The 12,931-nt window shown below is 41.1% G+C and overlaps 1 protein-coding gene across 7 annotated transcripts in view; it reads right to left on the bottom strand.

The window, feature by feature from the left end:
- The window catches only part of SNAP91 (synaptosome associated protein 91), a 144,851-nt gene extending 132,217 nt beyond the window's left edge, over positions 1–12,634 (bottom strand). For 2 of the 7 annotated variants that reach the window (XM_032409343.1, XM_032409349.1), the window contains exons 1-2: positions 12,466–12,633; positions 11,004–11,163 (exon numbers count right to left, since the gene is read on the bottom strand). In XM_032409343.1, coding sequence (XP_032265234.1) covers positions 11,004–11,133 — 130 coding nt within the window. In that variant the 5' untranslated portion in view covers positions 11,134–11,163; positions 12,466–12,633. The other 5 variants (XM_032409348.1, XM_032409347.1, XM_032409345.1 and 2 more) reach the window with 5 other exon arrangements.
- Between the last annotated feature and the right edge of the window lie 297 nt (positions 12,635–12,931).

The raw sequence follows: 12,931 nt of genomic DNA, 5'->3' as shown, positions 1-12,931 counted from the left end.
TTAGTGTATATATAATCGTATTTGAAGACAACAAAAAAGAAAATGGATGTAGGTCACAGTCAATAATAAGAAATGCTGAGAATTTCCCAGATCTGATAAGAGAAATGAATTCTCATATTCAGGAAACCCAAAAGTTCCAAAGAGGATAAATAAAAGAAAGCTACATCTAAGGGGAAGGAAAGCTTCCAAACTCATTCTATGAGGCCAGCATTACTCTGATACCAAAACCAGATAACAGCACTGCAAAAAGAAGAGAACTACAGGCCAATATCTCTGATGAACACAGATGCAAAAATCCTCAACAAAATATTACCAAGCCAAATCCAACAACACATTAAAAAATCATTCACTACAATCAAGTGGGATTTATTCCTGGGATGCAAAGGTAGTTCAATATTTGCAAATCAGTCAATGTGATACAACACATCAACAAGAAAAAGGATAAAAACTGTATGATTATTCCAATACATGCAAAAAAAAAAAAAAGCATTTGACAAAGTACAACATCCATTGATGATAAAAACTCTCAACAAAGTAGGTTTAGAGAGAACATACGTCAACATAATAAAGGTCATTTATGAAACCCACAGCTAATATCATACTCAATGATGAAAAACAGAGAGCTTTTCCCCTAAGATCAGGAACAAGATCATTTCCACTCCCACCACTTTTATTCAGCATAGGACTGAAAGCCCTAGCCACAACAATCAGACAACAAAAAGAAATAAAGGCATCCAAATTAGCAAGGTAGAGGTAAAACTTTCACTATTTTTGATGACATGATACTATATATAGAAAACCCTAGGGGCACCTGGGTGGCTCAGTCGTTAAGCATCTGCCTTCGGCTCAGGTCATGATCCCAGGGTCCTGGGATCGAGCCCCTCATCGGGCTCCCTGCTCAGCAGGAAGCCTGCTTCTCCCTCTCCCACTCCCCCTGCTTGTGTTCCCTCGCTCTCTGTCAAATAAATAAATAAAATCTTAAAAAAAAAAAAAAGAAAACCTTAAAGAGTCCACCAAAAAACTACTAGAACTGATAAATGAATTCAGTAAAGTCACAGGATACAAAATCAATATACAGAAACCTGTTGAATTTCTACACAATTATAATGAAGTAGCAGAAAGAGAATTAAGAAAATAATTCCATTTACAATTACACAAATAATTAAGTGCCTAGGAATAAACTTAACCAAGGACGTGAGAGACCTGTACTCCTAAAACTATAAAACACTGATTAAAGAGATCAAGATGACACCAAGAACTGGAAAGACATTCCATGCTCATGGGTTTGAAGAATATTGTTAGAATTTCTGTACTACCCAAAGCAATCTACAGATTTAATGGAATCCCTATCAAAATATCAACAGGATTTTTCACAGAACTAGAACAAACAATCCTAAAATGTATATGGAACCACAAAAAAACCCCAAATAGCCAAAACATCTTGAAAAACAAGTATAAAAGGTATCACAACCCCAGATATCAAGATATACTACTAAACTGTAGTAATCAGGGCGCCTGGGTGGCTCAGTTGGTTAAGCGACTGCCTTCGGCTCAGGTCATGATCCTGGAGTCACAGGATCGAGTCCCGCATAGGGCTCCTTGCTGGGCAGGGAGTCTGCTTCTCCCTCTGACCCTCCCCCCTCTCATGCTCTCTCTCTCTCATTCTCTCTCTCAAATAAATAAATAAAATCTTAAAAAAAAAAAAACTGTAGTAATCAAACAATATAGTACAGGCACAAAAACAGACACATAGATCAATGGAACAGAATAGAGAGCCCAGAAATAAATCCACAACTATATGGCCAATTAATCTCCAACTAAAGGAGGCAAGAATATTCAATGGGAAAAAGACAGTCTCTTCAACAAATGGTGTTGGAAAAACTGGACCACTACATGCAAAATAATGAAACTTTCTTACACCATACACAAAAATAAATTCAAAAATGGATTAAAGGACCTAAATGTGAGACATGAAGTCATAAAAATCTTAGAAGAAAGCACAGGCAGTAATTTCTCTGACATCAGTCATAGTGATATTTTTCTAGCTGCGTCTCCTGAGGCAAGGGAAACAAAAGCAAAAATAAATGACTGGGACATCAAAATAAAAAGCTTCTGCACAGCAAAGGAAACAACCAACAAAACTAAAAGGCAACCTACTGAATGGGAGGAGATATTTGCAAATGACATATCCAATAAAGGGTCAGTATCCAAAATACATAAAGAACTTACACAACTCAACACCAAAAAAGACAAATAATCTAATTAAAAAATGGACAGAAGACATGAACAGGTATTTCTCCAAAGAAGACATACAGATGGCCAACACACACATGAAAAGATGCTCAACATCACTTATCATCAGGGAAATGCAAATCAAAACCATAGTGGATATCACCTCATGCCTGTCAGAACAGCTAAAGCCAAAAACACAAGAAAGAGTAAGTGTTGGTAAGGATGTAGAGAAAAAGAAACCCTCTTGCACTGTTGGTGGGGATACAAACTGGTGCAGTCACTATACAAAACAATATGGAGATTCCCCAAAAATAAAAAATAAAACTACCATATCATCTAGTAATTCCACTACTGGGTAATTACCCAAAGAATATGAAAACACTAATTCAAAAAGATATATGCACCCCTATGTTTACTGCAGCATTATTTACAACAGCCAAATTATAGACATAGCCCAAGTGTCCACTGATAGATGAATGGATAAAGAAGATGTGGTGTATATATACACACAATGGAATATTACTCAGCCATAAAACATAATGGAATCTTGCCATTTGCAACAACATGGATAGATCTAGAGGGTATAATGCTAAATGAAATAAGCCAGTCAGAGAAAAACAAATACCATACGGTTTCACTCATATGTGAATTTAAGAAACAAAACAAAGGACAACAACAACAAAGAGACAAACCAAAATATAGACTCTTATAGAGATGAGAGAGAACTACAGAGAACCATAGACATGGTTATCAGGGGGGAGCAGAGTAGGGGAATGGGTGAAATAGATGATGAAGATTAAGAGTATACTTACCATGATGAGCACTGAGTAATGTCTACAAGTGTTGAACTACTATATTGTACATGTGAAATAAATATAACACTGTTACATTAACTATACTGAAATTAAAATTTAAAAAAATAAATAAAAAAAGAAAGCTACATCTACACAAACATACACTACAGAAGGAAAAGACAAGATTATAAAAGCTGCCACAAAAATAGAGATTACCTAAAGGCAGGTGGACTCATATATGACTTCTTAAAAGGAACAACAGAAGCCAAAAGAGTGAAATTATCTTCAAAGGAAAAATAACTGTCAATCCAGAATTGTGTACACAGATAAACTATCCTTCAAAAATATGGGCAAAATAAGTTTTTTTTTTTTTTAAGACAAAATCAGAGTTGACTACTAAAGAACCTCACTGAAGGAAGTAGCTTCAAAAGGAATACAGTTCAGGAAAATCTTAGGCATAATGAAGGAATGGTGAAAAAAGAAGTCAAGGAGGATTTACCGACATAAACATTGCCTGTATCGAATAACAATGTCTAGCTTTGGGGGTTAAAACTATGGTAGAATTAAAATACTAGACAGCACAGCATGTAAGTAAGAAGTGGGTGACTGGAGTAAAGTTTCTAAGTTTCTCTTCTTTGGGAGGAAATAAAAAGATACTGTTCTACTTTAGACTTCAAGTAGGCATATTAAATTTTTCAAGGTGATCACTAAAAGAACAGAAATAATATAGATTTTAAACTTCCAAACTATAGAAAAAGTTGGAATTAATGTAAAAACTGAAGCAACTAAAAAACAAAACAACAACAAAAAACTGAAGCAACTGAAAGCAGGAAGCAAATACAAGCATGGAGAAGGGGTAATGGCAATTCACTAGTGATCGTATCTGTCATTATAGTGGCGGTAGTAGCAGTAACGATTCTAGTAGGGGCAAGAGTAGCATCAACAGCAATTGTACGAGTAATGGTTAACAGTAATAGTGGTAGTAATAACTGATATTCATTGCACATTTGTGCATCAAGCTCTGAGCTAGGTATTTTACATGCATGATCTCATTTATTCCTCACCAAAGATGAAGTAGGTACTATTACTAAACTTCTTTTTACAAATGAGGTTTATTACTGATCTAAAGCAAAGCAGAGACAGTTAAGAAGGAGATTTCAGAGAGTTTTTAACAATTGAGTACCCACTGGATGTGAGAGATGAGGGATAACAACTCTCAAATTAGTGGCTTGGCCAATTGGGTTGGCAATGCCTGGCCCCTAACAGCAATCCTATTACTTCATGCATGGATTAAGCCAAAGACACAGAATATCCAAAGAAGGGCAGACTTGTGTTTGTTTTCTTTGGAATGGTGAAATTCTGTTTCAAGAAGCTTGGGTGCGAAAGAAAAACAAGGGACAATAGTTGGTTGCTGGAAGAGGTCACAGAGTCCAAGGAGAGTTGTGTGTAGGTGGCTTTGTTTGTTTTAAATGGAGATACTTGAAAATGCTTATAAGAGAGATAGAAGGAGAGCTTAAAAATACAGATGACAGAATAGCTAATATAGAAAGGAGGAGAGTTATCATTTAAAATAAAAGTGCTAACCTTGGGAGAATAATTAGTGATCAGGCCAAAAAGCAAAACCACACGAAGTAGACAAAGATGCAGCTTCTCTCTCTCTCCTGAGTAGCCAGCCAGGAATGGCATATCACAAAATCCTTTAGGGATCATTAGATCTTTCTTAAAGATGCATAATAGAGAAAGTTTATGTATATATGGGAGGGCAGGAGGGATCCTCACACATTTGGAACAAATGAAGAGAGAGCAGGAACCCAGTTCTAAGAAGGCTGTGGGCTTTGGGGTACAATTCTCTCTCTGGCCTGTGCTTTCACCCAGCTGCTCCTAGGAAGACTCCATCCTGTCTTACAGCTCATCATGCAACTAACACTTGGTATGCCATTCTCCTATTCTCCCCTTTATGAGAAACAAAACCTAGAGCACATTACATAAACACCTAAGAAAAAACAGACAGCTAACATTTCCCTTCATAAGCAAACAATGTTTCTCGGTGAAGAGAAAAACATTTGCCAACAAGGTGGAACTGAAGAATAAATATTTTTAATGGCAAGAAATGTGGCTTTTCAAATTATTTAACTGAACTATGATTATATTTGAAGGCTTAGTCAGTAGCAACTGGCTCAGGAGTTGAGTCACCGAAAATAAACCTCTGTTAAGGAAAGCATCCTAGGTCGTCAGGGAAGAAGGTTATATGTCACTTCCAACCTTCTTTACCAAGTATTGAAACCTAGATAAGCTCCAAGAACACCCTATCCCAGCATCAATCAATCTGAAGGGAGGCGGGAAGATATCTAAAGGATATTTATTTGTGAAAAGCTGAGAGATGGATTCATAGCAACTAAGTGCACAGATTAAATTTACAAGTAAGACTTTAGCAGTCATTTATTAAACATTAAAACTTATATGGCAATGTACCAAAAATCGAGATTTTAATCTAAAATGCGGCAAGCTAATATTACAATTAAGATGTGAATTTACCTACTCTGTATATAGTTTTATATTTTTTCCATACATTCAATTTTTACAACATTTAAGAAATTGATTTGAATTACCAATTTTATTCTGGTTCTAAGAAAGTATCTGCTAACCACACTGATCACCAAAGGAGAAAAAAAAACATCTAAAGTGACCCAAATAGAATTAACATTATACCATAAAAAAAAGATTTCTCTGAAAATGTGGAAATAAAAAGATCCAGAAAAAAATCCTTACTATTCTACTAGCTGATATAAAGTCTGCTTAATTATTTTAAGTCATTTTAAAACATGCTCCCTGCTGTTACCTGAGACTCTTTGCCACTCTTCTGCTTTGCCTGCTCCTGCCAACCCCTGAACCTCACAGGATCTCTCTGCCCCCCTCCTGGCATGCTGAGTGTTGTCTGGGAATGTCACAGGACCATACAGACTGGATCCTTTACGGATTTGCTGTATCAATGATCATCGACTAAAATGCTTTTTCAAAAGTGTATTTCCCCCAGCTCTTCATGACTGCCTAAAAAATACTATCTCCATCTTCACGCTTGTGCTGGGTCTTCTGGTGAAATCAAGAAGGAACAGAGCATGCCTTCGTATAGAAGAATGAGAGGGTATATTTAGTCAATAACAAATAGTGAAATGAGAACAACTGGAATAAAAGTAAAATATATTTACAGCAAATTAGTACACCTCTCATGTTGAAAGTTACTCTAGTGTTCAGTAAACTTTTATAGATTGATCCAATTAATTTTATTCAATAATTTTTGCCTATTTTTTTGATTTGTGAACTATAGAAAGCTTTATTAACTTATCACAAATATAGATATGGTATCAACTGAATTGGTGTGCAAATAGCATTTCTATAAATCAAAATATATTTTATTTATACTAAGCAAGCTTAGGTATAGAAAATAAACAAATTTATTGTAATTAATTAATTAATTAAAATTTAGGGTTAAATTTTCATTCTGTTTACTCACAAAATTTCCTGCTTTACAGATATTTTATGAAAAAAATTAAAACAGCAGGTATTTTGTGGTAATTGGCCAATATTTGCCTTGAATCAAAAACAGTCCAAATCTCCCATTACTTCTACCAGATATTCTAATAAGAAATAAAGTCCTGTTTTCCTTTTTTTAAAAAAATATTTATTTATTTATTTATTTGGGGTGGGGGAGAGAGAGCGAGCAAGCATGGGGAAGGGCAGACAGAGACAGAGAATGTCAAGCTGACTCCCTGTGGAGTGTGGAGACTGAAGTGGGGTTCAATCCCACTGCCCTGAGATCATAACCTGAGCTGAAATCAAGAGTTGGATGCCCAACTGGCTGAGCCACCCAGGTGCCCCAAATCTTACTTTTTCTTAATTTGGGAGGACAGGAATCCTTTATAAAATGCCAGCCAGTATCCCTCAAACGTAAGATTCAGAACTTGAATCATTTGCTCAGTATGTGGCATAAGCTCATTATTAAAAACCCTCAAGAGGTTTAGAATGGGAAAAAAAAATAGCATTACTGATAACCAATTTGGCTTTTCACGAGGTTTGGTTTGACAGTAATAGTAATGTCTGAGTTTCAATTTTGATGATGTTAAAGAGGTTTTGTTTTTGTTTTTGTTTTTTAACAATATGGCATATATAGAAATTGTTGGTAAAAGCTACTAACAGAAATGAATCTTATACTAGAGCTGCCAAACTTTCCCAGTTTCTCTCTGCAGGTGTTACGTTGGGTCACCTCTATTTCTTGGTTGTTCTTTTTTTTTTTTTTTTAGATTTTATTTATTCATTTGACAGAGAGAGACACAGCGAGAGAGGGAACACAAGCAGGGGGAGTGAGAGAGGGAGAAGCAGGCTTCCCGCCGAGCAGGGAGCCCGATGTGGGGCTCGATCCCAGGGTCCTGGGATCATGACCTGAGCCGAAGGCAGACACCCAACGACTGAGCCACCCAGGCGCCCCTCTTGGTTGTTCTTTAACGGTGACACAGCACTTGGGTAGATACTAGGTGCCTTACTGGATCATATTACTTTATTACTTGACTTGGGCTATCCTTTAGGCCATCAGCTACAAAGCAGAAAAGGAAAAAAAGCAACTGAAATGTAAAACAGTTGTAACCAAGAAGGTGAATACTTGCTGAATCCTGGATGTTTTATGTATTACCAAATAGGTATACAAAGTTACAAGGAAAAGGAAACAAGGATGTACAGGCACCCCCAAGAAACTAATGTCAAACTAACAATGGTCAGGTGTTTGTTAATTTTCATGTGCAAGCAGTAACATTATTATAGTAGAGTAGGGAATAAAAGTTTTACATAATTCAGAAGTACCTTAAGGTATATAATCATTATTTAGAATATTAATATTATTTTAAATTCAATATGTAACTCCTGATTATGGTGAAGCTTTTCTGAATATACTTTTCCTCTAAGAAACTGTTATTGAAAAAAAGGGAAAAAAATCTGAGACTGTATGTCTAGGGTTTCTTTACCTTCTCACCATATATAATTCTGCCCCCAGATGTTAACTAATCATTCCTGTAAATGTTTAAATCATATATCATTAAGCATAATTTTATAAATCACCAGAATTAACAGTAGTTTTCCTGGCCTATCAACCTACAGAGAAAAAAAAAATCTTTTAAACCAGCATTTTAAATAAATAATATTTGGAGCCCATTCAGTTAACCCAATATCTGGGGAAAAAAAAAATCACAAAACCATAAACTTTAATCTTATAATCTTCCAACCTAAACTCCAAACCCAAAAGTTATACACCAGTCAAACAAATTAAAAATTAAAATTTTTTGGTCTCAAATTCCCAACTCTACATTGTGCTCTTTTCCTCCCAACTACTATTTAATATTTTCAAAATTAAATCATTACTTACGAATGCTTCAGTGCCTATAGGGAAAGTTAGTTATGTGTTTGCATGTTCTAATAATAGGTGTGATTCACTTTTATAACTGGTGTGTTAACTGAAAACCTGTGAATTACTAAGGTAGTCGACTGTTATTTAAAAGAACTTCACAAGGAATTCCAAGCAAAGATGCCCTCTTACAATGCATATAAATACAACAATATTTCTATTTTCAAATTTTCCATGTCATTTTTTCAGTAATGTGATATCTGTCTTTCCAAATTCTGCCCTAAGGTTGTTTTTAAGTGCAGTTAATTTATTTTATTACTTACTCAAAAAGTAAAACGTCAAAGAGAAAAACTAATACTCTTCACTGCTTATCTTTTGCTCATTTTTTTAATTGACCGAATTTAAAATTCTTCATGCATATCATAGAGATTGCAATAACGACGTGGGTTGTGCTGCTTGATTTCACACAAAGCCATACAAACAAGATGGGTATTTTGGAAATTAAACCATTCAGGCTAATACTGTTCCCCCCCCCCCAATAGAAAATATGACTAAGTAAACTACAGACAACAGTTAAGTGCAGTGGTTAAAAGCTGTGAAAGTTAATTACCTTCCCTGAACCTGTTAAGCAGCGATAAATTAATAATGTAAAGCCCAGTGCCTGGCATATAGTAACTGCTCAATAAATGTTTAGCTGTTATTATTATTCTCATTAATAATTCAATACCAATTCCTGCTTTATCTGCTTTCTAAATACAGAAATCTCCCCGTTATGTTCTACATCTTCAAAATCACCCTACTTACTAACATGCTGGAGATACTGGAAAACCTCCCACCTTGAAAATTTTTAAAAGACCATCCAGATCTAAAAGATTAAGGCGACTAAATATTTAGATATGGAAAAGTGAGTCTATATCTGAATAATGTTTTAATGAAATGCTCAAATCTGTGAACATTCTATGAAATGTATTGATATATTGATCTACCATTTTCATAGCATCTAGCAAATCCAACACCTATAGCTTTTTTATTATGAATATTTGCTAGACTGACACATACCTTTAAGACATGAGTCATCTTTCCAGAGTTGGGGAAACTGATGGAAAGATGGCTAAATGATTCAGCATGCTGCAGCAAAATGACCTGGTCATGAATTTATAATTTCCACTTCTGTTAGGTGCCCTGGCCCTGGTGGCCTCTTCCATCCTGTACTGTATATATACACACGATACCATATCAACAAATTTTGTTAAAAATTTCCTCAGGGAAGGAGTAATGGTGTTCTCCCCTCAGACAAGCTTCTAGAAGCAAATTACTCAATTTTATGACACAACAGCCTCACAAGGCTGGATAACCCTTACAATGTCCAGCTGTAAGCTTCATCAAGCTGTGCTTATACAGATCATAGGACTAAAGTCAATTCTGACACTAGGGCCATTTTCTCAGCTGCAAAAGGCAGACACTGGGGAAGGCCCGAAGCAAAAGTAACCCAGAAAATGGGGAAAGGAAGCCAGATGGGAAATGGGTATGGCTATACTTGTGTCTCTTATGCCAACACTGACCTTTACCAACAAACATCGTATCAGAGCGGGTCCCAAGCAGGTCAAAAAGACTGAGCAGCAGCTATAGAACATATTCTGATGTAGCCTTAGCTATAAAGAGCTTCACTACCCAAAGCCAGTGAAAGCCTTTTTCTAAGTCCCTATTTGTCCTTCAATAACAAAATATTTACTGTGTTAATCCAATGAAAAATTTATATTAGAAATACACAGATTCCAAACTAGATTAAAGCCTTTTTCCATCAAATAACCAATGTAAAGAAAAGGTATTATGAATGAAATGTTTTCTTGTAAAAGTGCACTATCTCGAATGCTGGGAAAGCACATCCATTTTGTGACCACAGCATAGTCATTCTGCCCAGCAGTTTCTGAGAAAGGGACAAAGAAGTGTGCCAGGATGTGTAAAATGAAATTGCCATTATCTCTGAAGTCCAATTTCCTCATTCAATAGCTTGAATTTATTTCAGTTTGGTATGGTTACATACAACATACACTCATACACCCACACTCACACACGAAATCTCAGCAGCCACACGGAAAAAGAAGACACTATTTTAAAACTACTCAAAAATGTATTTAGAAAACTAGGGTGACAAGTTTGACCTTTTATGATTTCACCTTTCTTATTTTCTTTGGGAGGGGGTGTATGACTGTGCAACCCCTGATTTCCTGTAACATGGACAAAGGGGTGGTGTGTGGAGAAAGAAAAAAAAAAAAAAAAAGAGGTGAAACGTGCCTAATCCAGAACGTACAATTCCTCAGGATTTTATATTATTGATACATACAGAATTTTTTTTCTCCACCAAGACCTTGGAGGTCAACAGGAGAAAAAAAAAAATGGCTCTTACACAAACAAGGTTTCAGGGTTGACCCAAGGCAACACCTCCACGTCTGGAGATTTCGAGCTCAGGGGCAGCCCAGCTGGGAGTTCTGAAAGCTGCAGCATTATCGACAGCAAGCCCAGGCCGCACGCCGGCATCCAGGGGCCTCTGCCGTGCGCATGTCCCACTTATATAAAAAGATGCTTACAGTCCAGGTGCTTTTTCTTGGGGCCCATCACTTCATGAGTGGTGGCTTTGCAGACCGCTCTCGCAACAGCGGAGCCTGTCACGCTGTACTGAGCGGCGGCGATCCGATCCGTGAGCGTTTGGCCCGACATCTTCTCCGGCCGCGTCTATCACCTCCTCTTCTGCGGGAAAGGAGGGGAGATGGTCCTGCTTTAAACCCGCAGACCCTACCCTCCGAGCACCCCGGCCTTGCCTCCTCCAGCCGCACGGCGGCTCTCTTCTCCGTCCCCGCCCTGGTATCACCTCTAGGAGCCAGCAACGCGCTAAACCCCGCTGGTGATACGCGATCTAGGGGGTCTTCAACAAGAGTAGGTCCGTCACCGAACCCCAGCACGGGCTCCGGTCCCAGCCTCGTGACACCGTCCCGGTCCCACTCGCCCTGCCGCCCGCCTCACCCCTCCGGCACCCCCCTGTCAATCAGCACTTCCCTGCAACCTGATCCCCGCGTGTCGGACCAGCCCCGGCGTGCGTCGGGATTATTCCCTGGGCGCCGCGCCCACCGGGTGCCCACCTCTCGCTTGCCCGCCGCAGTGTTTCTTCCTAGTAGCCCGCAGGCTCCGGGGTCTGAATCGGATACCCTAGCCCTGACCGTTTCCCTCTTCCTCCTCGCGCCGCTGCAGCAGTGGGCTCGTCCTCCCTCGGGCGCGGTGGAGATTATCCTAGCATTGCGCCATATTATGCCCTCGCCTCCCCTGCCTTCCTCGCCGCCGCCTCCCAAGCCCCGCCGAGGCCCTTCGCCCGAGTCCCCTCCCCTCGCCCCCAACCCCCGCCGCAGGGGCCGCCCGGGGGCTCTGCAGAGGGGCCGGAGTCTCTCGGCGCCTCGCCCTTCCCGGCAGTGGAGCAGAGACGCGCTGACAGCCCAGCCCAGCCCCCCGCCCGCACTCGAGCGCGCCGCGGAGCTGTCACCCAGCCGCTGCCCTTCTCCGCGCCCTAGGATTATCCTCTCCGGAGCCGCGCGCTGCCCCGGCGCGGGGGAGGGGACCGAGCCGGTGCCGCGGGTACTCACCCCGCCCCAGGAGCGGCGCCTCCCGCCGCAGGATGAGCGGAGTCTGGGCCGCCGAGGGAAGCCGCGCCGGGTGGGTGTGTGCGACCGCGCGCGGACCCTGTGCCCCGGGGCGAGATGCCTCCAGCCCTAGCCCGCACCGTCCCCCCGCCCTCAGCTCCGGGGTCCCTGCGCCCGCCGCCCGTGGCCCCGAAAGCCTGTACCCGCCCGCCGCCGCCTCCTCCGCCAGCGCTGCCGCGTCTCTCTAGCGATCCGCGCCGCGTTCCCATCCCCGCCCCCACCTCAGCTGTGGCTGCTCCAAGGAGTCAGGTGACGGCGGCGGACTAACCCGGGCGAGCTCTCCGCCGAGCGCCTCGCGGCCCCCTCCCAGCTACTCACACACTCTAACCCCCCCCTCCCCGCCCCGGGACCGCCAGCTTACAGGCAAGGGGGCGCCGCGCGCGAGCATCCCCGGCCAGCGCGAGACGAGAAGAAGGAGGCGGGGATGGCAGGGAGGCCGACACCCACCAGCCAACCACCCTCCGCGAGGCTCTCAGCAGCCCCTCCGCCGGCTAGACCCGCACCCAGCACGCACTGCGTGCGCGCGCACCGCGCACACCTGCCGGGCTACTGCGGGATTCGTGGAGGGCGGCGGGGGCGTTGGAGCAACCCTGCCAGTGGGCTTTTCAAGTGCTGCTGTGAAGGCCAAGGCTAGGGCGTCGCCGCGCGGCCGGGCAAAACCCAGCCCTTTCTCCTCTACATTCTGTCTCTGACACGCCCGGCTGTCGGAGGCAGCCGTGGCCGGGAAGGGCAGGGCGATTTAAATGGCAGATTCTGCAAGCCAACCGTGCCGTTCGTTACCTGTGCCTCAACAGCTTGGAGCTCCTTTACTTGTTTCAGTTACAACT

The sequence above is a fragment of the Phoca vitulina genome, unplaced genomic scaffold, assembly GCF_004348235.1.
Source record: "Phoca vitulina isolate PV1807 unplaced genomic scaffold, GSC_HSeal_1.0 scaffold11, whole genome shotgun sequence".
NCBI lineage: Eukaryota > Metazoa > Chordata > Mammalia > Carnivora > Phocidae > Phoca > Phoca vitulina.
The sequence above is the reverse complement of the archived record's forward strand: the minus strand, read 5'-3'. Positions and strand labels throughout refer to the sequence as shown.